We start from the raw sequence: 26,086 nt of genomic DNA, 5'->3' as shown, positions 1-26,086 counted from the left end.
TTTAAATTATGACGCATTTCTATGGCAGCAACGTAACAAATGCACACAAGAAATTACCGAGCCATGCACATGACATGCAGACAAAAAATAAAAAAACATTTACATATTTAAAAAAAACAACAACCTTTTTTGCCTATATTTATTGTGGCCACGAATTAAGAATACGTTCCCTGGTTTTAATTTAAGGTCCCCCTTCGCGGCCCCCAATCAGCCCCGGCCCATATGCACGTGCATACCTAGACGCTATGCCTCTGACTCTTGCCACTATGGCAGCACCTGTTGTGAGACATGCACGAATTGCTTAAAAAGGGGAGATTGTAACCTCTTGGGCTCTGTTTTTCACGTTTTTATGACACTACATAATCCTAAAAGAAAACCATCAAAATAGAGTGTGGTGCTCATCTTAAATCACACTTTTCCCTTTGATTTTATAGCAAGCATGATTTCTCCAAAATGAAAATGTAATGGTAAACATTGAAGATTAGCAACAAAGCTGAAGATTCATTATGCAACACAATGTTTCCACACAAAGGCAATTCATTTAGCGCACTAATTTACATAACACTCTTCCATTGACATTCATTCAGGACAGCCTTTGATCTCCTAATTGGGATCCATTTAGTTGCAACAAAATGGAAATATTGACAGATTATCGAAAAAAAAAAAAAAAAAGGTTCTTTTCATCGGTTGCTGATTGGATTTTGAGATGTGTGAATTGCATTTAAAGGTAAATGTGATTGGGGAGGGACAGGTTTCAGCAGAATAAATTATTGGAAAATGTCCAGCATACATCACCAGAGAGAAGTCTGTCCTTTTACTGGCTGATCGGAGTTAATGCTATTTTAATTAAGAATTATTATTATTATTATCATTATTATTATTATAAATAATAATACTAATAACATGCATGGATTGATTATTCACACACAAAACATGCATTTAGAAAATTGGCTGTATTTTCAGTTCATGTCAGCTTTAAGCAGAGGTTGTTGTCTCCCTGTGAGGGAAAGGGTCATGTGGCTTTTCAAAATGTAAAAGATAGTCTACTTTGAATAGTCTTCTTTGATAGCATTTGAAGGACAGTAGACAGCAAATAAACAGCATAGTGTTCCTGTGGCTCAGTGGCAGAGCATTGCATTAGCAGCGCAAAAGGTTGTGGGTTTGATTCCCAGGGAACACATGTTTGGTAAAAAATGTTAGACTGAATGCCCTGTAAGTTGCTTTGGATAAAAGTGTCTGATAAATGTAAATGTAAGGCAGCTCCCCAGGTTTTTAGAGCAGAGGAAGAGAGGCGATAACAGTCCATAACCTTTCAGTGACACTTTAAACTTTTTGGATCTGCTGAAATATTAATCAATCTGTACTCTTGCCTAATGAAACAGATTTAGCCAATCAGTGCTCCTTCCCATCCGTCTGCCAGACCTGTCTCAAGTTTCGAACCGGACACACACACACACACACACACATAGAAAGTGTCTCTGAGTACTCATTTCAGCTCTCTAAGAATAGTGTCCAGTGTTTATTTAAGAAGTGAACACACACATAGCAACTTTGCTTTATATCATTCATGTTTACATGTGTGGACGGTACAAACATACAGTGTTGGTTCTCTGGCTAAAAAGATTTAAACAGGCCATAGACATATTGTAAACACCTGGTAAAGACAGTCCGCCAAGTCTGGATGAAATAACTGTTGTAAGCTGTTGACTTGTAAAATGTGATTAGTGTTGCCACTGAAAAAATAGCTTTCCTCAACAGTCAGTTCCCCCACCCAAAAAACCCCATAATATTCAAATATTCACATTTTACCCATAAATCTCCTACATATTTTTTTGTTGGTAATTGAAAAGCATTTTAATTCATTTTAAATTATCATGACTATGAAAGCCCTTTTCCGATGCATGAGAAAAAAATGTTTCAGTAAATCATAATTATGACATAAAATGTTGAAATGCATCATTTTGACATAAGTAAAAAATATGACAACTATTCATAATTATGACATTAAAATCAAAATGATGACAAAAGGTTAAAATTATGACAAAAAAATTATAATTGACAAAATTTGTCATAATGACTCATAATTTTTATTTTTTTTTGTGTGATGGAAATGTTACGCCCTTAACACTGTGATGGCGTGTCCTGGCACGACCAGACAAAAACAATAAAACCCATTACAAACGAGGCATTTATTGCATCCAGTGTGGACATAATTACTGATTATAATGACTTGTACTGTCTTTTTACACGTTGGGTTGCGTATGGCGCTGCGTAAACATAAAACCAGGTCTGCATTTGTGATCGGAGAAAAGACAAATAACTAGCTCTAACAGTTACTCTACACTGCTCAAAACTGGCATTTGAATCATCAGTGGCAAATCATTTACATATGAAAACGTACTTACAGACTGTGTGTCAGAAGCGCCAGACTATCCTTGAAAGTTGGAATTGCCCCACTTTATAGAAACAGACACCGGCATTGTAGGCTACTCTCACAGGAAACAGTGCTTGTCCTCCGCAAAATGCACTGCATACATCTGAATATTTGGGATGAATTGTTCTGGAACAGTGTTGCAGATATAACTTAACCACTGATTTCTAGTTGTGTCCTCTTTTGGAAGACCAAACAAAGTAGTTTTGCTTTCACAATGAAACACAGCGTCTCCACGACATGGCACCGTGAAACAGAGAGAAAATAAAAGTTACGCCTTCTTTCTTTGCGTGAACATTTGGGCGGCGTTATGCAAATTTTCCCACAAAGTGACGGAGACATGTGGGGACGTGTTAGAACGAGCCTGTAACTTGTAAGTTAGAGCTTGTAACACAACAAACAAAAACCCCTAGTTAAAATAAAACAACATAACACTTTTAATGATGAAGTTATTGCAATATTCCCACAAAATGATTTCAAGTAAAGCATCACACCAATTTTCATTCAGACTCCCTGATTCTGATGATACTCTAAATGACACTTTCGTAAATTAATTCTCATCATATGCTCAGTGTCTGTGAGCGAAAGAGGGAATCTCTTGTGTGTTCCGAACTCTGAACAAGAGAGCCTCGTATCAGTGATGGAGTCTTGTTTCCTTCTGGTCAGATTTTGAGGTCATCCATTCTGGTCTTGTTGCTGTATCGACTCGAATGGCCAGGCCTGCATTGCTGGCTTGGTGATCCGGGTACAGAATTCCCTGTTTTGCTGATCTTGACATCTGCAGCATCTGGTTTCCCACTGCGCTCTACAGCCATGTTCTCTCGGTTCTGCTTGTAAACAGAGCGGCTGCCGTGTGCCGGGAAAGTTCCATCGGGTTCTGAGAGGTTGAAGTGTGGCTCGGTGGGAAAGGGAGCCGGAGGTGGTGCGTGAGCTGGAAAATATGGGTAGTTTGGCACAAATGGAACCACCTCACTGGGCACTTTAGATTCAGTGTCGCAGACAGAATGTGAGCGCCTGTATCGGAGACCCTGACGGCATTTGGTGAAACCCAGGTGATACATCTCCACCAGGTTGAGCAGCAGAGAGACACAAGCCACGGCCAGCATGAACACAATAAAAATGGTTTTTTCTGTAGGTCGTGAGATGTAGCAGTTGACAGTGTTGGGACAGGGCCATCTGTTGCAGGTGTACAGTGGCTTGAGCTCAAATCCATATAGGAAGTACTGTGCCACAATGAAGCCCACTTCAAACATTGTTTTAAAGATGATGTTGAAGACATACGTGCGTAGCAAGACTCCTTGCAGACAGATCTTCCCCTGTTCATCACGTATGGGACCTTTTCCAGATTTGGTGCTCAAAAGTCCCTGTTTGTCTGCCCCGCTTGCCTCATTGCGTTTTTGTTTCTGCTCCATGTGCACCAGGTGCAGGATGTGGCCCAGGTAGATCAATGTTGGAGTGGAGACAAAGATGATCTGAAGCACCCAGAATCGGATGTGAGAGATTGGGAAGGTTATATCATAACATACATTCTGACAACCAGGTTGTTTGGTGTCACAGGTGAAACCAGACTGCTCATCGCCCCAAACCTTCTCTGCGGCAGCACCGAGCACCAAGATGCGGAAGATGAAGAGTACGGTGAGCCAGACTTTGCCCACCACTGTGGAGTGTTCCTGGGCACTTTGCAAAAGCTTCCCAAGAAAGTCCCAGTCTCCCATTACTGTTGTGTGCCCACCTGCAAATACACACAAAAATATAGGGTTACACCAATTTTAATAAAGCTAATAATCAGTTATGGTCAAAAATCAATAAATGGCAGCTGTGAAAATTACTTAAGTATTCAAATTTAATTTCTGAATTTAGTCCCAAAAAAAAAAAGGTCCAGCATCTATTAACAAACCAACTAAAAACAAACTCAATTAACCAACTAAACTAAATACATACATTTAGTAGACTTCTGTTGAAAAAACAAAAAAAAAAAAAATAAATAAAATACAATATTATTCTATTCTATCATAAAAGAAAACACCACCCCAAATATAATATTTTTATGCTATTTTTGCAGAAAAGACTTCCCCAAATAGAGGTTTTAGTCAGTCTTGGCTTACTCTTGGGTACAAATTTGTCCTCAAAATATGGTTAAGTATATACATACTGTACACACAGACACTAACATACATGTACTGTTAGAGCGGTGCAAGGTTCTTTGTCATGTTTGAGGGATGTGTTGTTATATTTGGTCACATGGCCTGAGGTTTGACTGACATGTCTTCATGCCTGAACATGACCTGAAACAGGTGGATATACTCGACCCCCACATACACACACACACACACGCACACATTAGGATCTTCCAACACACTTCATACTTTTTGTATTGCATACTGTCTGTTAGCAGATTCTCTTAAGATAAAAGTTAATGCCTCTTAACTTTTCAAAACTTTTTTAAAAAGTTATAGACCCCCAATTATGATGTTGCCCTTGCGAAGCAGCAACAAAATACATCAATAAAAAATTTATAAAAAAAAATAAACAACTATTAATAATAACAATAAATAATATTTTTCTTTATTTATTTGCTTTCTTTCATTTATTTTTTACTGTATTTTTCTCTGAACTATTCCGGAATTTGTCCCGGACCGTAGTTTGACAACCTTGCCGTTTATGTACATTGATTCCAATAATAAAATTCTAAAATAATTTTTAAATTTTTATATGTATTAGTTTATTTATGAATTTTATATGAATCTATTCAGGAATTTTATATGAATCTAGTTTATTTAACTTAGCATTTTTACACTAAAACACACTTATAAATTCTCTGAAGACCATTAGGTTTTCAGATACACTCTAAACACAAAGCATTTTAAAGCCAAAATACACACCCTTTCTCAGATAATCACCCAGACATACCGTGATTAGTCATTCACAAATAAATACACACACAGTCATGTATGAATTAATTGCATTAGTCATTTTACTAAATATAGGATCCCTTTTGCTTCCCAAAGTCTGATGGATCTGACGATTATTTCTACCACTAAGCCATTCTTTTTACATATAGATCCATAGATTGATTCATGCTGGTAAATGAAAGGAATCAAAAACTGTTAGAAGTGAATACTAGACAGAGATTAATCTGAAAGGTGCAGGTGTGTGTATGGGTCAGAGTGTGTGAGAGTCAGTTAATTCTATAGCTAGAAACTTACCTTTTTTAAATGTCCAGAGTTAAAATGATCCCCTCGTACATAAATGGTAATAAGTCTACAAGTCTAAACGCAGTGCTGCACTTCTTCTGTCACACATTTCGCTTTCTTCTGTACTCCAACACTGGCTCAAACTGAAAAAGAGAACTGTCCTATACAAATACACTGTATATATATGTGTGCATGTATGAGTGTGTGTTGAGGTTAATTTTGGCAGGGAACACTATCCCTAGGGAGAATTTTGAAGAGTGTACCACCTGCCTTGTTTCTCAGAGCTTCTCGGATGAGTGACAGCTGTCAGGACCAATGGCAGAGCTCACAGGACACAGACAGTTAGGCAGATACATTCCTCCCTTTGAAGGAAAGAGACTGAAACGCAGTATCTTTTTGTCTTTCTATTTTGTTTTTTCCTTTTTTAAAAGTGTGTTAAGCACCAAACAGAAAACAAATAGAAGTTAGAGAGCAAGAGGTAGACAGAAGACAAGTCTGTGTCACTGTGCTATGTAATGGTCTGACAGAGGACAGGGAATAATTTACATTCTCTAAGCCCAGGTAAACCAGACTGCCTGTTGACAGAAGACCCGTGACTCAAAACAGGGTTATAAAATAGTTCATTCATTTATCTGATAAGTGGGATGGTATATATAGATTATATATATACACAGTAAAATAAGCAGTGTCAATTTAACACTTAAAGTAATAATTTTAACACTACTTAAGATCATATATGGTCCCAATCCATCAAGAGTAAAAAGTACACTGTTTGTAGTGTTGAATTTATAGCGTTAAAATGGCACCTTATGCTGCTGAAAAAAATTACATTAAGAGTGTTACACTTACTATTGTTATAAAAGTTTTACACCTTTGGTGTTGTTGTTATTTCTGTGGATTACTCTACATACGACATCAGGAAAGTATTCCTTTCAGTGCAAAATGTATTTTTACATTCTTCTATGTTGTATATTATTATATATTATTGAAATTTTGGGGAATAAAAGAATTAACTGAATTGCTTATTTTGCTGGAGTTACGTGGGATCTTTCTAAAATGCACTGGTTATTTATTTATTTAATCCAGGGGTCTCCAAACTCAGTTCTGGAGGTCTGTGTCCTGGAGAGTTTAGCTCTTGCCTCAACACACCTGGCTGGAAGTTTCAAGTTTACCCAAGTAAGACCTTAATTAGCTGGTTCAGGTGTGTTTGTTTAGGTTTGGAGCTAAACTCTACAAGACACCAGCCCTCTAGGACTGAGTTTGGTGACCCCTGCTTTAATTAATAAATCAAAAGTAGGTCAGTACACTTAATTGAAAACACAATATGGACTAGTGTCTGTGAATATTAAGCCGCAAAAATATATAAAAATGAAAATTAAATATGAATCCTGCATGTTCTGCTGATCTCAAGAGCTTGTGATGCTAGTGGTGTTTTCAGCCTCTGCCACCTCAACATATGAGTACATGAACACATCATCATAATCTCTAGAGCTGTTCTGAGAGTCACTTTATGAGCATTTTATCGTTTCTTTTGAGAAAATATAACATCATATCATATACAAACAGAAACGTAAAGGTCTTCAGAGCAACCCGAAGACTGTGACAGAAATACTCAATGTAATGATAGTGCTACTACTACTACTAATAAAATTATTATTAAAGCATCAATTTTTAGGAACATTTACCAGACATTTTTTTTTCCATAAATATATATAAAAAAATATATAATTAAATATATATTTCTGAAAAAAAAAAAAAAAAATATATATATATAATAATAATAATAATAATGATTTTTTAAATAAAATATATTTATTAGAGATGCTTTTGATGACTAAGATTTAATAAAACCATTCAAATGAAATCCAGAAAATTAATGGAAAACATAGAATTTGGTAAAAATAAATAAATAAAACTGAATTTGAGGGGAAAAAACATATTTCATGGGGACTTGAACATTTTATTCTTGTTAAACTTAATAAATTGCTTTTAAATTGTGTACGTTTCATGATTTCAATTAATTAGATATGATTTTTGATTAGTAAAATTGAATTTAACCATAAAAAAACAGTCTAGAAAAATTTAAATGCAAAAAAACAAAAACAAAAAAACAGAACAAAAAAGATTTTGGGAAAAAATAAAACTGATTTCATAGGGCCCTACCTCTGTGGCAAATGTAGGTCAGTCCAAATTCTATCAATAAATACTATAAGCAATTTTAACAACAGATTATTAAAACAGATGTCCTGTTGTAATTTAAAAAGTAGGCTACTTAATCAAAAAGGTATCATCATTATGTTCACGAACAGGAGAGACATGCCCTGCTTTCCATTCAGAGAAATTATTATTATGCCCTAATCCAGGGATCTCCAACCCTGTGCCTGGAGAGCTACCATCCTGCAGACTTACACACCTGTCTGTAATTATCAAGTAGCCCTGAACACCTTCATTAGCTGGTTCAGGTGTGTTTGATTGGGGTTGGAGCTGAAATCTGCAGGACAGTAGCTCTCCAGGAGCAGAGTTGGAAACCCCTGCCCTAATCCCTTCAAAGGGTTTACCCTCCGGAGTGAGAGCTTCAAAGGGTTGAAGGGTGTAGGGGACCAAACAACTGTTTCTTGAAGTGCCCTTCTGCGTCATCATCACGTGCCCACATGGAGGTGCCGTCATCACGCAAACAATCTGCGCAAAGGATCATGGGAGCCCGAAGTGTCCATCAGTTGTACCCTTTAAAATCCTTCATTCCGAAGGGCCCTTTGAAGTGGCCAGTTTTGAGCACTTCGGTTTGGAACGATTCTTCAGTATGGTGGCCATGATTGTTTTCACTCCGAAGTGCCCTTCAGAGGGCAGTATATCCCATTTGGAACACACCATTTGCAGTTGTGGATAAAATTTTACTGTGTACTGTGTTTTCTATGAAGAACTGGTTGAGCTGTAGCGTCCCCTAGAGGTAATGCATTACAGACGTACAAGTTAAACAAAAATAAATCTGGAGTATAGGCTACTTGTGCAATTAAAGGGATACTCCATCCCAAAATGAAAATTTTGTCATTAATCACTTACCCCCATGTCGTTCCAAACCCATAAAAGTTTCGTTCGTCTTCGGAACACAATTTAAGATATTTTGGATGAAAACTGCCAAGTAAAATACACTGTCAAGGTCAAGAAAGGTATAAAAGCATTGTCAGAATACTCCATCTGCCATCAGTAATTCAACTGGAACGTTATGAATTGATGAGAATACTTTTTGTACACGAAGAAAACAAAAATAACAAATTTATTCAACAATTTGTGTCCTCTGAGGTGTCTCTCCGCATCACCGAAGCGGCATTTGGAGAATATGAGCTGAACGCAGGCAGCTTACACTGTTCTGTTTTTTTTTTTTTTTAAATTAAAGCGTAAATACATGCAGAAAATGTACTCTTGTCGTGCGGCTGACAAAGAAGAGTGTATGCAGTTTGCGTTCAGCCCATATTCTCCAAAATGACACTACGGTGATATGGAGTGACACAGAGGAGAGGTAATTGTTGAATAAAGTCATTATTTTTGTTTTCTTCGTGTACAAAAAGTATTCTCATCGCTTCATAACGTTACGGTTGACTCACTGATGGCAGATGGATATGGAAGCAGATTAGTCTCAAATATAATTCACGTAAAAAAACACGATTCACACATGCATAGACAATTTCACATGCATGAAACCTAATTCACGTACACACAAAAAAAATTCACGTGCGTGAAAAAAAATATACATTCACAAAAAGCAATTCACATGCGCAAAATAAAATTATATATTCATAAAATACATTTCACAAATGCAAAACACAATTCGTAGATATACAAACTGTGCACAAAAACCTTTGAATGTTTAAAATGTACGAGTGTCTGGAATGTACAAATCGTCATTTACTACGAATCCACTCGGATGTTTGTGTGTGTGTGTGTGTTTTTGAGACTTTCCTGGCAGAGCTCTCTTCCCACGTGGGTCTGTCGTACTCTTTAGCCAATCAGATGCGAGCTTACCATTCAACCAATCATATCATAAGCCACTGAGAGTGTGTTTTTTGTAAAAATAGGCTAACGATTGCGTCATAACCACTCGACTCTCTGTCACACAGTAGAGAAATTACCGTACAGACAGGAGGAGAAGCTCGTAGGCAATCGGGGAGACGTCAAGAGAGAAGCCCATAGAAGCCCTGGCGTTACATTTTAAAATACTATACAAAATAATTAATCAGAATACTTACTCCTGCTCACTCACGCCAAAGAACTCCCCGCTCAAGCTCGCCGTCTCTGCAAGATTAACGATGGCAGTTTGCACGCGCAGCTACTAGAAGATTTACATCTGTCAGACAGGTTGCTGACTTCACAAATCATACACTGACCATTAACAACACAAACGGAAGTGCTAAAAATCGCTAAAAATGGGCTTCACTTGTCTCAATTGAGTTCCAATTGGGTCGCTGTGTCCATTTCTTTTACTGTCTATGGAATTACTGATGTAAAGGCTTAATTTCCTTTCTAATTAATCCATATAGCGCAAAAGGTGCGCAGAATCGTGCTCCTTGAATGCACTCTCAGTGGCTTATGATATGATTGGTTGAATGGTAAGCTCGCATCTGATTGGCTAAAGAGTACGACAGACCCACGTGGGAAGAGAGCTCTGCCAGGAAAGTCTCAAAAACACAGAATGATGGATGTCCGAGTGGATTCGTAGTAAATGACGATTTGTACATTCAGACACTCGTACATTTTAAACATTCAAAGGTTTTTGTGCACAGCTGTAAATCTACGAATTCTGTTTTGCATTTGTGAAATGTATTTTATGAATATATAATTTTATTTTGCGCATGTGAATTGCTTTTTGTGAATATATTTTTTTTGTCACGCACGTGAATTTTTTTTGTGTGTACGTGAATGATTAGGTTTCATGCATGTGAAATTGTCTACGCATGTGTGAATCGTGTTTTTTGCGTGAATTATATTTGAGACTAATCTGCTTCCATAGATGGACTATTCTAATGATGCTTTTCATACTTTTCTGGACCTTGACAGTGTATTTTACTTGGCAGTCTATATGGGACAGTCACAAGCCTCTCGGTTTTCATCCAAAATATCTTAAATTGTGTTCTGAAGATGAACAAAGATTTTACGGTTTTGGAACAACATGGGGGTAAGTGATTAATGACAAAAAATTATTTTGGGGTGGAGTAACCCTTTAGAATACATGGAGTAATTAGGCTATTTGTTTGACACACAAAAGTTTTTAAACAATAAAAAAGCAATGCTGAATTCATAATTAAGATTTTACCACAAAGAACGATTAAGATTTTATTTCACTGTAGTATTTTTAGGTACAATATGAGTATTCAATTGTATACAGCAGTATGAATTTATTTATACATTGCTCTAAAATAGTGTGGAGTAATAGTACATTTTTTTTTAAGTATTCTGAGTTAAATAAGATTTAAAAACATCATCAATTACATTAGCCCTCATTAACATTAGGTGTCTGAGTGAATGAAGTGTTTGAGTTTGAGTGAGTGCCCTATTTTGGTTTCAGGGAGTGACAGGGCGAGCACTTCTAAAAGGAGCACAGTTTCTGAGAGATCCAGGCTCCCACTGGGGAATCCTTGGAGTTATTGAGATGGCGACTTGTTGCCCTTGCAACAAGAAATACGATTTCTGCGATGTTGAGCAGGATGCAGATGCCGGACACCGCAAGCATGAATATAGTGAACACGGTTTTCTCTGTTGGTCGGGACACAAAGCAATCGACTATGTTTGGGCACGGATACGAGTCACACTTTACCAGCCGGAACATCTTGTATCCCGGGTAAAGCATGTAGAACAGATACATAAAGGCGGATTCGAAAAACACACGGAACAGCAGGCTGATCATGTATGTCCACCAAAGGGCCCCGGTAATCTTCATCTTTTGATTTTTTATCTGCTCTAGGTCCTTTGGACTGGTGCGGCCAGCTTGTCGATACAACTTTTTGTCGATATGCCGACGATGTGCAATGTGCATGACAACCAGCAGGGCGGGGGTAGAGACCATGATGAGCTGCAGCGCCCACAGTCGGATGTGAGAGATGGGGAAGAAGTGGTCGTAGCATACGCTGTTGCAGCCGGGCTGCTGGGTGTTGCAGGTGAAATGCGCTTTCTCGTCGCCCCACACACTCTCCGCCGCCACCACAAGAACCAGGATCCGGAAAATGAAGAGGACAGACAGCCAAATTCGCCCAATGCCGGTGGAATGTCGGTTCGCGCCGCTGATCACGGCATAAAACGACGCCCAGTTCATTTTTGGTTCCAGATCTGAAAGACAGAGAAAAACTCAACAGTTATTAGGACACGCACACAGAGAGAGAAGAGAAGCCACTCTCAACCCAGTACGGCTTGTTATCTGGCATATTTTAATAATAGCTATTTTTCCTACAATAAGTACAATAATTGGAATCGGGAAGATAAAAAAAATCATAATACTTATATTCAGCAAGGACACATTAAATTGATCAAAAGCTACACTGAAGACATTTATAATGTTATGTTTATATTCTTTTGAACTTTATATTCATCAAAAAAAAATGCATAATTTTCCACAAAAATTAAGCGGCACAACTGTTTTCAACACTGATGATGATAAATATTTGTTGAGCCCTAAATCATCATATTAGAATGATTTCTGAAGGATCATGTGACACTTAAGACTGCAGTAATTGCTGTTGTACATTCAGCATTACATTAATAAATAAAAAATTTGTAATATATTAAAATAGAGACAGTTATTTTAATTGTAGTAATGTTTCACAATATCACTGTTTTTAATCTATTTATGATAAAACAAATGCATCCTTTTTAAACATAAGAGATGTCTTTAAAAACAAACAAAAAAAATTACCCCCAAATGTTTCATTAGCCTATATACACACAGTGGCGTACGGGACACCCCCGCGGTGCGTGGGGGCCCCGGCCTTATGTGGGGCCCCGTCGCAGGACATCATAAAAGGCAGTGCTTCGAGACACTGCAAAAGATGCGAGACGTGAGCGCAAAGGTAGTGCAGTGGAGCGGGCTTAATGTTCTAAAACAACAACCGGGGAAATCTATTTGTTCATGAGCTTAAAGTGCCTCATGAACGGAGCCCCACATTTGACATGCGGGGGAAAAAATAGTAAAGCGTGCGCACAATATAATTCGTTCCCTCGTTTAAATCGTGCACACGACTTACTAACTTGTTCCCTCCTTTTAAATAAATTGTGCGCACGATATAATAATCCGTTCCTTGATATGATTCAACTAAATTCTGGCCAAGATTTAGTAATATCGTGCTCACAATTTAGTAAAACGAGAAAACTACGTGCTCACGAATGTGCGGGGCTTAAAAACGAGAGACAGAAAAAAATCGGTTCATTCCGAGCAGAATCGGTATTTTACCGGTTTCTGTTCGTGTTTCTCTGTATTATACCGTTCTGAAACCGGGGTGAGTAGAAAAAAATGTTTAGCGTCATTTTTAAAAAAAAAATTATCTTTGCAAATAATAATAATAACAATAATAATAAAAATAAATAAATAAATAAATAAACCTTAAGAGAGTCTTGATTTCGTTGCCTAAATTGCGCTTAGTCATATCCAGCTTAGGTAAAGTTATTTATTTTTCATTGGCTCAAGTTAAAAAATATAGATGTGAATCATTACCCTAATTTTTTTTTGATTGGATGAATTAAACACTTTTCAGTGTAGATTTGTGTATTATTACATGCTCACAGGACCATGCAGCATTTTTCATTTCTTTCCTCTTTTTTTATTTGTTTTTTTACTTTTTTACCAGATTTAAGCACACTCATTATGAAATCAGTTTTTATAAGTTTTGCATTAAATATTTAGAAGTTTAGAATTGGTCATAACAGTTAGAAATGTACCAACAGTTTGGTTTGCAAATATCCTAAATCAGTAATATGCAACCATAAGGTAATTCATTAAAATGATGATGCATTCATATCATGTATGGTATTGGTGAATACTACTATTATTCTACACTCTCGTCATCTAACAGAATACTTTTTAGTGTGTGTGTGTATATATATATATATATAAATAAAATAAAATATAAAGTCTTCTATATCTCAATCAACACAAAGTATTTTTTATATTACTTCTGGTAGTTTTTTTTCCCCTCTAGTGCTAGTAAAGTCTTGATTGGGTTGTATTATTGTTTTAGTGAAATACAGTGATGGATGTCATCATACACTCTAATCCAGGCTCCATAAGTGTTAAAGGTTCTTCTCTTCGTGGAACCATCAATGCTAATAAGGAAACTTTATTTTTAAAAAGTGTAGAAATAAACAAATTCCTAAACACACATGTACATCAGAAATCCACTAAAGTGCCTCAAGACCTGAGATACTGCAGAACATTTTCACTTCAAGCACAGATTTTTAGTTCAACCATATAGATGGGTGTTTCACTGCTGACTTGACTGATTTGGTAGTTTGTTGATTATGATTTGCTGGATTGAACACGGTTGGTAGTTGATTATGACAGAGTTTAATTGGTAGGTTTAGTACTATGTTTGATATAGTTGGTATTTGGCTGATGTTTACCTGCGGTTGGTGAGGTCCCTGAGCAGAAGAAGAGGTTGAAGTTGCACAGGAAAGGGTTGTTTCCCTAGAGCAGATCATGGCGCAGTACTGGAGCTTTGCATTGCTAATCACCCGTGTCACGCTGTTACTCACCCCACTACAAAAGTCTCCACACAAAAGATGCTTGTGCTGCCGGTCCTTAACCATTCAGATAAGATCCAAGGCACACACCCACCAGCAGACACTGTGACGCAAGTTATGTACAAACGCATTTACACATGAACATATACCAGCTCACATATAGGCCTACAGCCTTACATAACTTTGCTTTTACACACATTCATAGCCATGTACAAACATGAAAGTTTAAACACACACACTGTACATTAATACAGTCTCTGTATGCACAAATTTGTATACAACAAACCTAGTTTTTAGATAAATAAATTATATTAAAGCAATTAAAATCACATAACAGCAGCTTAAAAAGAAATATTTGTCCAATATGGGGTTCCATGTCCAAATGGTCCCATCCATGAAAAAAAATAGCATTTATTATTTGCTCTTTCCTTTTGATGTGGTAAATGGCACATACAACTGTAGGTTGCTTTAATTTCTATTAATCTGAGGTTTTATAACAAACTTCAGCTGACTAGGAACTTATTACTGGAAATGAAAATAATAACCACTTTAAAACTTTACTTGTCAAAAAATTCTGATTGCCTCTATATGTCTACTCCATTTTGTCCTTTATTTGCTGTTGTCTCATACTGAATGTTAGATTGTACAGTCACTGAGCTTGTCTTTATTTTTCATAGTAGTTATTAAATCTGTTAAATGGGAATTTTGTCAGTGTCTATCAGCTGACACATACATTTTAAAAATAATTTTGTACCAATTCTGTATTAATATCAAGCTTTTAAAATTCACATTTAGGCTAGTCAAAATAAAATGCATTTCATTTATTAATTTGTATTAACCCTAATCCCAACATCCTTTAATATTAATACATTTGTAGTCTCTTTATAAACCATTTTCAGTAAACTGTTTTATTTAACTAACCTTTTAGTGAAAAATTTAAGCTAATAAATAAAGGTTTCTAATACGGACATTCTTTTAACTTTATTTGTTGTTGTTATTGTTGTTGTTTATAGGCTAATATACATATATTTACTTTGTGTTCATTCTGGTGTTCGTGTCTCATATCGTTTATCTGGCTTCAATCTGTCGTCACAAACCGACGAGGTGACCAACAAACGCGCACAAGCTCATGGCCACAAACGCTTAATGCGCGAGCGCGCACTCTCATCCAGCCCCACCTAGAGGAATTCTGGGAAGACATGGCAGCTTCCGCTGTTTGTGTTCACTGAGTTTCCGCATAGCACAGTCACTAAATTAACAGTTAAGTTAACTTCACAACTTTATCAGAGGCGCGGTTCGGTCCGGTTCGGGATGGAGGAGAGCGACAGTGTGGAGTCGTTGTGCAGGTACCAGAGGAAACACAAACACACTCTCTCACACATATGCATTACTGAATGAATGTTGACAATGCTTAATTTCGTAAACGCGCTGTATGAAAGACGTTCCCGGACGTTTATATAATATTTTTGAAGCTTTCTGTGAGGAGTGCAGAATCTATGTGTGATTATTTCTCTGTCTGACGGGATAGTCATCATTAACTCAACATTGTTTTGTTCCAAACCCGTATGATTGACTTTCTTTCATTATTGTGTAGTACATTAAAGGAGATGTTAGGCAGAACTCATTGTTACTGTATAGAAAAGCAGATGTAATGATAGTGAATGATGACTGTGGTTGTCAGTCTCTAACATTCTGTACTGTATGTTCCATGCATGAAATAAAGACATACACATTTTTGGACCAACATGAGGATCAGTAATTGATGACAGAATGTTCATTTCTGAGAAAACTGTACCTTTAATGCGTAAAGCTCATAGGTGTGCTTTAATGGGGAAGTTTTTTGGGGAAGTTGCCTAATGGTGAGAGAGTTTGACTCCTAACCCTAAGGTTGTGGGTTCGAGTCTCGGGCTGGCAATACCACGACTGAGGTGCCCTTGAGCAAGGCACCGAACCCCCAGCTGCTTCCCGGGGGCCGCAGCATAAATGGCTGCCCACCGCTCCGGGTGTGTGTTCACTGCTGTTTGTGTGCACTTTGGATGGGTTAAATGTAGAGCACAAATTCTGAGTATGGGTCACAATACTGGGCTGTATGTCACTTCACTTCACTCACTCCATTTAATCCGTCTTCATCCTCTAATATCCTTTCAGCTCTACCACAACGCGCTCAGACCGCTCAAGTGGCACCAGAGTTTCAGACACAGAGCTGCGGGTCAGTCAGGACCAAAGTCCAACCCAGAAATTCTTATTCTATTTTTTAAAACTGATGCATGTTCTGAACTGTTTTTATAACTGAACATCATCTTTTTTCTTCTTCCTTACAGAGTAAAGGAAGGGTAATTGAAAAGGTATTACAGTGTAAATGTGAGTGTAAATCTTGGATCAAGTCTCAGTTCCTGTGCATTAATCTCATGTTCTTCTGTGTGCAGGTCTACAAAGACCCCAGTAAAGGCGAACTTCCTCTTCTGCCAGAGGAACATGTTCAGGATTCCGGTATTTGTGGTATTATATTATATTGACTTCTTTACATCATCTATTCTGATAGTTTTAATGTGTGTGTTTATTGTGTGTGTCCACAGCTAAAGATGTGACTTATATTTGTCCGTTCATTGGGCCTGTTAGAGGATCTCTGTCCGTCACTAACTATAGACTTTTCTTCAGGTGCACTGACAGAGTAAGAGCCATGTCCTCATGCTGTTTCTGTATGACTGTTGGAGTGAATTTCTAAACTAAAGACTTGAATTACCTTATTTGTTGTCTAGGAGCCAGTGTTTGGACTAGATCTACCACTCGGAGTTTTGAGCAGAGTAGAGAAGATCGGAGCAGCAACTAGCAGAGGAGATGTCTCATACGGCCTTGCATGCAAGGTTTTAAGTGATTTTTTTAAAAAATTTAAAAATACTTTTTTTTGTCAATGTGAAGACAGCTACACACATACATATATATATATATATATATATATATATTACTATATATATATATATATATATATATATATATATATATATATAAATCATTAATTTAAATTAAGCTGGAATATAATTAGTAGATGAAAAATGAAAACTTAAAAATCTTATAGGTTAGAAATAAACTTAAGTACTTAAATGAAATCAAAAAGAAAGCTAAACAGAAATATGAAAAACTAATAAAAATGACAAAAGCACAACAAAAAAGCACAAACTTTACTTTACGTTCTTTATTAATCCTTCACAGGACATTAGGTTTGTTACAATGACAGCAGTCACGTTCAGACCTTACACACAGACAACAACAATCTATCTACCTGTCTGTGTCTACATTCCTAAAATCAAACAAAAGATATTTACATAAGACATACTACACTCCAAAATATATTAACAATAACAAACTATTCCCAAAACTGATAATACAACAAGAAATAACATTTAAACCGAAAACACTATAATACTCTATAATGATAATAATAATAAAAACAAGAGTAGAAACAAAAACAAACAAATAAAAAGTATTAATAAATTGAACTTAGACAAAGATACACACAGTTATTGCACATTAAAAAACCTGTAGGCAGCAGGCAGGAATGACTTACGATGCATTCAGTCTTGCATTTTGGTAGAATCACCCTGCCACTGAAAGTGCTGTACGGAAACGCTTTTAAGGCATGTAGTGGGTGCATGTCATTGTTCATAAGTTTTTATTTTTCTCAGCATCCTCACCTTCGCCACCTGTTCCACTTGATACTGTGTGATGCCAATGATGGAGCTTGCCTTTTTAATCAGTTATTTAGTCTATTCCTGTCTGGTGTATGTGCTCCCAGCCTCTAGCACACCAACCTAAAGAAGAGAGCACTGGCCACAACAGTCTTATAGAAGGTGCACAGCAAAGGTTGACAAATATTAAAAGATCACAGCCTTCATAAAAAGTATAGCCTGCTTTGACCTTTTTTATATACAGCCTCCATGTGCCTGGACCAGTCCAGTTTGTTAACCAGCTGTACTCCAACGTACTTATAGTTGGAAACGAGATCCACATCCGTTCCCAGAATGGAAACTTGATCTGGTTTGAGCCCCTTCCTCCTAAAGTCAATGACCATTTCTTTGGTCTTAGAGATGTTAAGCCTCAGGTGATTATTACACCAGCCCACATAGTCCCTAATTGTACTCCTGTGTTCCTCCTCACAACCATCCCTGATGCAGCCCACAACAGCTGAGTCTTCCGAATATTTCTGAAGAAAACAGGTTTTAGAGTTGTACTGAAAGTCAGATGTATACAGACTAAACCGAAAAGGGAGACAGAACGGTTCCCTGTGGGGCCCCTGTACTACACAGTACGGTATCTGAAACACAATTTTGGAACCGCACATACTGTGGGCTGGCAGTTAAATAGTCAGTCACCCATGGAACATGCTGCAACTCCACCTGCACCTCCTCATTTTCTCTCCCAGCAAGTTCGGCTGGATGGTGTTGAATGCACTTGAGAAATCAAAGAACATAATTCTTACAATTGCACTAGGATTATTCAGATGTGCATAGACCCTCTGAATCATGTAGATAAGAGTGTCCTCCATACTGATATTAGGCAAGTATGCAGACTGTAGAGGGTCAGTGAATGTACACTCTTTGGGCCTGATGTAGGAGAGGAGCAGTTACTCAAGTGTCTTCATTATGTGAGAGGTGAGGGCGATGGGTCTGTAATCCTTGAGGTCTGTTGGATGTTTCCATTTGGGAACGAGGACCAGGCACTATGTTTTCCACAAAGAAGTAATCCTCTGCAACCGCAGGCTCAGATTGAACATATGAGAGAAAATTTCACACAGCTGACCGGAGCAGGCTGTTAGAAGTTTGGTGCTAATTCCATCAGTCCCAGCCACCTTTCCTTGATTTAGTCTGTCCAGTTCCCTCTACACCTGAAGAGAGGTGAATATTAAAGGAGCAGCTGGTGGTGAGATGCTGAGAAGGGAAACATTAACCTCCGGCGCCAGACAGGAAGTGGTGGGAAAGTCAAATCTGTTGAAAAACATATTTAATGCATCAACAAGGACTTGGTCTCCAGCGAGCAGTGATTCCCCCTTCTGCTCAAGGCCTGTGATTTTTCTCATCTTGCTCAGACCTGTTTTGCCCTGTCCTGCTCCAACTGTTGTTCCAATTTATATACTACAGATTTGCTTCTCTTCCTTAAATTTTACCTTCAATCCACACCTAATTTCCATTGCTTTAACCATATCCCTAGTCCTGAAGGTCTTTTCCTTCAGATTTAACCGCTTTCAGGCTTCTGGTTACCCACGGTTTATTATTGGAACAACACAGGATCACTCTGCTGGATATATAGATATCTGTACAAAACTTAATGTATTCTGTGATACAGTCAGTAAGACCATCAATATCATCCCCATAGGGCTCACAGAAGTCCAGGCAACCATGCAAAGATTCTATGGATTCATGGGACCAGCATTTTACAGTTCTGGTGGTGACAAGCATTCTTTTAACAACAGGAGTATAAGTAGAGGATAGATGAACTAGTCTGTGGTCAGAAAACTTAAGGGGTGGCAGGGAACAGCATTTATAGGCATCTTTAACATTAGAATACAAGAGATCAAGTGTTTTGTTTTCTCTTATAGGGCAGTCAATGAACTGTTTAAATGTGGGCAGAAAGTTGGAGAAGGAGGAGGCATGGTTAAAATCATATAAAAAATTAAAGAGTCTGGATATTTAGCTTGTAATCTCGTAACAGTAGCCTGCAACAAATCACAGGCTGTTTCTGCATGGGCAGATGGAGGAATGTAAACAAAACAGAGAACTCTCTCAGTAAATAAAAAAGTGTCAGAATAACTGCTAAGAGTTAAATGTCTTTGTTGCATATTTGTTCCTTAATAGTAATGTGTCCAGGGTTATACCACTGCAGTCTCTTAGCCACGTTTCAAAAAAACACAAAAGGCTGCTCTCCTGGTATACTTTCTGATTCCGGACAAGTCCCTCCATCTTATTATTTAAACTTTAACTACAATTAAAATTAAAACTATATATATATAATGTTGTTATTGTAGTATTTTTGTTTTACTTTAATTTTTTAATTTTCATTTTATAGTTTAAGTTTTAGTAATTTTGCTATGTGCTTTTGTCATTTTATACATGTGAACATCTGGCACATATGAAAATACATTGCTAAAAATAAAATATAAAAGTTTTGTGGTGGGACCATTGAAGATGTTGGCAGGATGTGAAATTTAGCAACAGAATAAACCCTTATGGTTAATTTTATTTTTATTTTTTGAAAATTTGCTTAATGTATATATGTCTTGTAGGATATGAGGAATCTACGTTTTGTGCACAAGGAGCCAGAGGACTCACTAAAGAAATCAGTGTTTGAGGTTCTGATGAAGTTTGCTTTTCCAGTGTCAAACAACATGGTGAGAAACATAAATAGACAGAGAGTGTATATTAACGCAGCATGAAATATTTTAGATATCTAATTTAACTGATTTAGCCTTAGCCTAAAATTAATTAGTATCACTCTCTATGTCTCCTCCCCTTCTCTTTGTCTAGTCTCTCTTTGCATTTGAGTATAAGCAGGTGTTCCCTGAGAGTGGATGGAAGGTGTATGATCCCCTGGCTGAATACAAGAGACAGGTACAGTGTGTGTTTATTTATTTGTTTGTTTTTTGAGTTACTGTACAAGGTGATGATATACAGTCATCTGATATTTATTGCAAAATAAATACTTTTAGGGTAATCTGGACTCTAATGTAAAGCACAGGTAGCTTTTATCACCGTGAAGGATTTTGTTTTGCAATAATCATTTTATTATTCAACATTTCATTATTAAGGTTTAATTGTATTACCTAGTATTTATATAATAATAAATGTATTATTAAAAAAATAATAGAATCCTTTAAATATTAACAATTTTATTATTTGAAAAGAATGAGATTATGGAGTGATATAAGAGATGGATATAGTGTTACAAGAGAGGATATAGCTTGTCTGTGACATCAATAATTTAAACAGTTTAGCATCATTTTATAAAAATATTTAAATCTAGAATGCTATGATTAGCTGCTAAGAATCGAGTATCTGTGAGTCATGTTTTAAATACAAATGTGTGTGTGTGTTTAGGGTCTTCCAAACGAGAGCTGGAGGATCTCCAAAGTAAATGATCACTATGAGCTATGTGATTCATACCCAGCAGCTCTAGTTGTCCCAGTAACCATTACTGATGAGGAACTGCGACGTGTCTCCAGCTTTAGGGCCAAAGGACGCATTCCGGTCAGTGTCATGAATCATCACACTTCAATCTGTGTGCGCACAATTATTCGTCTTCGGGCCTCACCACTGAAGCTATTGGCTTGCCCTGGTTTAGGTGCTATCATGGATTCACCCAGAGAGCCAGGCCGCAGTGGTTCGTGCCAGTCAACCGATGGTGGGTCAGAATGGTCGACGCTGCAAAGAAGATGAAAAGCTCCTTCAGGCCATTATGGATGCAAATGCACAATCACACAAAATGTTCATATTCGATGCCAGACCAAGTGTGAATGCTGCAGCTAACAAGGTAAACATTCACTTTCGTGTCATGTGTCTGTTTTAAATGAAAGGGAAACTTTGAAAGCCTGTGTCTGTTTGTATCTTAGATGAAAGGAGGTGGATATGAGAGTGAAGATGCTTATCAAAATGCTGAACTGGTGTTTCTGGATATTCACAACATTCATGTAATGCGTGAGTCTCTACGGAAACTGAAGGAGGTTGTCTATCCCAACATTGAGGACTCTCATTGGCTTTCCAATCTCGAGTCCACCCACTGGCTGGAGCATATTAAGGTGAGACGAGATTGATCATGTTAATTACCTTTCTCAAATGTTAAGAAACATGAGGATGATGAAGTTGGCACTGATTGTGTGGGGTGTGTGTGTGTGATAGTTGATTCTGGCAGGAGCTTTAAGGATAGCTGATAAGGTGGAGTCTGGGAAAACCTCAGTGGTGGTTCATTGCAGTGACGGCTGGGACAGAACTCCTCAGCTGACCTCACTGGCCCTGATAATGCTGGACTCTCACTACAGAACCATACGAGGCTTTCAGATGCTGCTGGAAAAAGAATGGCTCAGCTTCGGTCACCGCTTCCAACAGGTCAGTCCAGTTGTAGTCTACGTGATACAGCAACAAGCAAGACTGTAAGGGGATAGAAGGTTTGCTGTATCCCAACTTGCTTATTTGTTAACTCATTCACTATTCCCTATAATAATGACTGCTTTATAGTGTTCTATATAAGTGCACATACCATTACACTGGCATTTCATTGCAGACCAGTCAAACATTCCATTCCCTCATGATATCAGCTCCCAAATTAAATCAATAGCACCCTCAGTTAATGCTGTAATAATGGCATTTCATTGCAGATTTGGCAAACTGTCCAGTGCTTTATGGTTTGCGCTCTGGAGATCAGTTTCTATTTCAACATCTTTTGCAGCGTTGAGCAGTGTAGCCAATCACAGACATATCTGTTGATTTCTGGAACCCAACAGCCAATCAGAGGCTTTTAAGTTAGAATCCACTCACCACTAAAATCGGCGCAGTTTTTGTTCAGGTGTTGGTTCAGCACTAATTATCTCATTATAACAAAGTGTAGACTCAATGTAAATAAGAGATTCATTATGCAGCGTAGAGAACGTCATTGATTATAACATAACTCTGTGAGATTGTGATGAACAAAGATGAGTGACAGCTTTTAGTGATTATAAAGGGAACGCTCTTGCGCCATTGCAATGGACTGAACAAATAGTTCAGCGAGAGAGAGATAGCACTCTCACTTATTTTAGAAGCACCATCAGTGATTTGATTCTGAAGCCGCACCTGTGATAGATGCCAATTTGTTTGTTTCATGTGCTGCACAGCTAATCCAGAAACACATTTTAGCCTTTCTAATGGAAATAAAATTTTCATTCAAATATCGGGTGCAAATTATTTGCTATTTTTTAGTCCTATAGAATATGTAATATCTAGTTATAGACTTAACTTTTAAATGATTAAAAGTTACAAAAACATAATATGTACACTATCATTCAAAATTTAGGGTCAGTATGATTTTCTTTGTAAAGAAATTAATACTTTTATTCATAAGGGATGCGTTAAATTAAAAATGTGACAGTGAAGGCATTTATAAAATGACAAAAGATTTGTTTCAAATAAATGCTGTTCATTTTTAACTAAATATTCATCATTCTATATTCAACATAAATGATTATTTTTGTGAATATAGAGAGTGGGTCATGGTGATAAGAATCACACAGATGCAGATCGCTCTCCGATCTTCCTGCAGTTCATTGACTGTGTCTGGCAGATGACAAGACAGGTGAGTGCAAAACACCCCAGAGTTACCAGAGCAACACCTCCTTGTGTCTTCATTGTATTTTCTGTGTCTGTGTATATAAACATATAAATATTTGCCTTTTTGCAGTTTCCTGCAGCTTTTGAATTCAATGAGTATTTCCTCATAACAATACTCGATCACCTATACAGCTGCCTTTTTGGCACATTTCTGTGTAACAGTGAACAGCAAAGACTCAAAGAGGTAAGAGAGAGAATGGCCTTGGGCATAAATGTTTGTACACTTTGAATGCATCTTATTTGCAGAGTAGGTTTGAAAATTAAAGTTAGAAAATTAGCCTTTAATGGATCAGAATGTAATTTGGCAGATGCTTTAATCTAAAGCAACTTACAGTAAATGATCCTTTGTCATTATGTTAAATTATAAATTAGTGTTGTTTTATAAGATGCTTATATGAGTATGTGTGTAGGTCTAAGGGACTGTCTGTTTTTGTGTTTAGGAAGTCCCGAAGCACACTGTGTCTTTATGGTCATTTGTGAACAGTCAGCTTGAGGAGTTTGTTAATCCGCTGTACGTAGGTTATCCCTCCCATGTGCTCTTCCCCACCGTCGGTATACGACACCTCCAGCTCTGGGTCACCTACTACATACGCTGGAATCCTCGCATGCGACCACAGGTACACTCCAGGTTTTAATGGATGTTTAGGTGCAGAAATGGTCAGGTTTATTATCTGACTCTGCTAGCTAAGTTTGCTCACATTCGTCTGATATTTAAAAATTATTATTTAAACATTTAATTTGGGCTTTTCACACTGCACTTAAACCCTAGGTTATTGTCGTTCTAAACCCTGCGGGTAAAGTTTTGTTTCACATTTGTAAATTAGAAGTGGGGTTAGCACCACTTTTACCCAGAGTTGTGAAACCCTGTTTGAACATTCATGGAAACACAGTGAGTTGTAAAAACAGTTTTCAGCTTTGAGGGGAAAAATGACGAATGGTGATGGAAAACGTGAACTGGAATGAAGAAGAGACTTTAATTCTTGCCTTTAAAGTCCACCCGAAGTTCCATTCAGGAAAAACTACAGTATTTGACTGCAATTGTCCATTCAATTCCACTGACACCACAAATAAGAATGCTGACATGGGGTTTAGGAATGTACAGTGTCAACTTATGAATACCCAGGATTAATGGTTAACCCAATGAAAAATATGAGCAATTTTAAAACTTTAATCAAGGTAACTCAGAATTACGTTTACCCAGGGTTTATATTGACACAGGGTTAACTATTTTAAATGTGAAAAGCCCTGTTGTGTACTAAAGGTGTGTTACTACAAAAAGATGGAGTATCTATTGGTTTTATTAACAGTACTATATCTGTCCATCTTTTAATCACTTTTCTTTTTTTTTTTTTTTTTAATAAATATTACCAAAGTGTGTAATTAGTGAAGTAATTATATTATCCATCAACTAAACATCTGACATTTTAGTTATCATTTTAAGAGCTTATAATGTGTATTAAAATTTATTGTGCTTGTTTGTTTTGAAAGTCTCAGTTTGATGAACAATATATTCTAGGAACCTGTCCATCAGCGCTACAAAGAGTTGCTAGCAAAACGGGCAGAGCTTCAGAAGAGGGTGGAGGAGCTGCAGCGCGAGGCGGCTAATCGTACGGCTTCGTCATCCTCTGAGAGGGCAGGGTCTCCTACACGATCCATCACACCTGTGCAAACCTTCGTATAAGTTCTTGACAGCTTTAAGGAATGTTGATCCCCACACACCGCATGAGCTTGTCACATGGTTCTCGTGTTACTTGCAGTGATGCACACCTGATGTAAAATCACACCAACATCATTAACCTCGCTGCTACAAGCTGGTTGGATAGAAGGATGGAAGAAGCTTTTAATCACTAAAACTGTTTGATACTGGTATTATATTAATACATTTATTAAGACTATCGAAGCATTAATACATTTTAGAAACATATTAGGGCTTGTGTACTGTATGAGCTGTATGTAGTAAAACTCTGCGACTGAGCATCACATGACCAAAGTATTGTGATGTCACTGGGATTCTGCCTGCATCATCTTGATGCAGAGGGAAGTTGAGGCCAGTTTTTTCAGCCTCAGGGTTTTGAGTACAGACTTGTCTTTACTTGAAATTCCAAACTTTCTTGCACTTTGTGTAAAATGACACTATGTAATCATGATATAGAATATGCTTTATAATCTAACTTTTGCTTATACATTAACATTGTTGACAAATAGAATAGTGTTGACACTAATTCAGTTGGGATTCGTCCACAGCAATAAAACATCTGCAGTAACTGGACCTAGACAATAGATAGTGTTTTGTTCATGTGGGGATGTTTACATTTAGTATGTGTAGTTGTACAGTCTTGAGTAGCAGGATACGACGTGTCATTGAATATCGGAAAGATTAAATACATGTA

At 37.3% G+C, this 26,086-nt stretch overlaps 3 protein-coding genes across 4 annotated transcripts; 1 reads left to right on the top strand and 2 right to left on the bottom strand.

The window, feature by feature from the left end:
* Positions 1–2,950: 2,950 nt before the first annotated feature.
* On the bottom strand, positions 2,951–8,008 carry LOC109090447 (gap junction alpha-3 protein-like). Its single transcript, XM_042754240.1, has 4 exons — positions 7,789–8,008; positions 5,892–5,987; positions 5,638–5,768; positions 2,951–4,163 (listed from the first exon to the last, which is right to left on the bottom strand). The coding sequence occupies exon 4, from the start codon at positions 4,144–4,146 to the stop codon at positions 3,094–3,096; it is 1,053 nt and encodes a 350-aa protein (XP_042610174.1). The 5' UTR covers positions 4,147–4,163; positions 5,638–5,768; positions 5,892–5,987; positions 7,789–8,008; the 3' UTR covers positions 2,951–3,093.
* A 2,932-nt stretch (positions 8,009–10,940) lies between these two features.
* LOC109090442 (gap junction beta-1 protein-like) lies at positions 10,941–14,363 on the bottom strand. Its single transcript, XM_042754220.1, has 2 exons — positions 14,227–14,363; positions 10,941–11,943 (listed from the first exon to the last, which is right to left on the bottom strand). The coding sequence occupies exon 2, from the start codon at positions 11,927–11,929 to the stop codon at positions 11,207–11,209; it is 723 nt and encodes a 240-aa protein (XP_042610154.1). The 5' UTR covers positions 11,930–11,943; positions 14,227–14,363; the 3' UTR covers positions 10,941–11,206.
* A 1,068-nt stretch (positions 14,364–15,431) lies between these two features.
* LOC109090441 (myotubularin-related protein 2-like) lies at positions 15,432–25,965 on the top strand. 2 transcript variants are annotated; one of them, XM_019104255.2, is made up of 16 exons: positions 15,432–15,692; positions 16,495–16,555; positions 16,668–16,691; positions 16,773–16,836; positions 16,923–17,017; positions 17,106–17,210; positions 20,624–20,728; positions 20,865–20,948; positions 21,435–21,584; positions 21,679–21,867; positions 21,947–22,132; positions 22,233–22,439; positions 23,569–23,661; positions 23,767–23,880; positions 24,216–24,313; positions 25,213–25,965. In XM_019104255.2, exons 1-16 carry the CDS (start codon positions 15,658–15,660, stop codon positions 25,244–25,246), a joined length of 1,644 nt encoding a protein of 547 aa, XP_018959800.1. In that variant the 5' UTR covers positions 15,432–15,657; the 3' UTR covers positions 25,247–25,965. The 2 variants fall into 2 exon arrangements, with proteins under 2 accessions (XP_018959800.1, XP_018959799.1); XM_019104254.2 differs by having other exon boundaries at positions 15,438–15,692; positions 24,137–24,313.
* Positions 25,966–26,086: the final 121 nt, after the last annotated feature.

Source organism: Cyprinus carpio, chromosome A5 (assembly GCF_018340385.1).
Source record: "Cyprinus carpio isolate SPL01 chromosome A5, ASM1834038v1, whole genome shotgun sequence".
Classification (NCBI taxonomy): Eukaryota; Metazoa; Chordata; class Actinopteri; order Cypriniformes; family Cyprinidae; genus Cyprinus; species Cyprinus carpio.
This window is presented reverse-complemented; position numbering and strand designations above follow the sequence as displayed.

What these genes read in the sequence shown, in the direction of transcription:
- LOC109090442 (XM_042754220.1), bottom strand. Translation starts at nt 11,929, where the DNA reads ATGAACTGGGCGTCGTTTTATGCCGTGATCAGCGGCGCGAACCGACAT.
- LOC109090447 (XM_042754240.1), bottom strand. Translation starts at nt 4,146, where the DNA reads ATGGGAGACTGGGACTTTCTTGGGAAGCTTTTGCAAAGTGCCCAGGAA.
- LOC109090441 (XM_019104254.2), top strand. Translation starts at nt 15,658, where the DNA reads ATGGAGGAGAGCGACAGTGTGGAGTCGTTGTGCAG. An exon ending in AAGGAAGGGTAATTGAAAAG is followed by an intron (nt 16,692 to 16,772) that starts GTATTACAGTGT and finishes TTCTGTGTGCAG; the next exon opens with GTCTACAAAGACCCCAGTAA. An exon ending in TGAATGCTGCAGCTAACAAG is followed by an intron (nt 21,868 to 21,946) that starts GTAAACATTCAC and finishes TTTGTATCTTAG; the next exon opens with ATGAAAGGAGGTGGATATGA.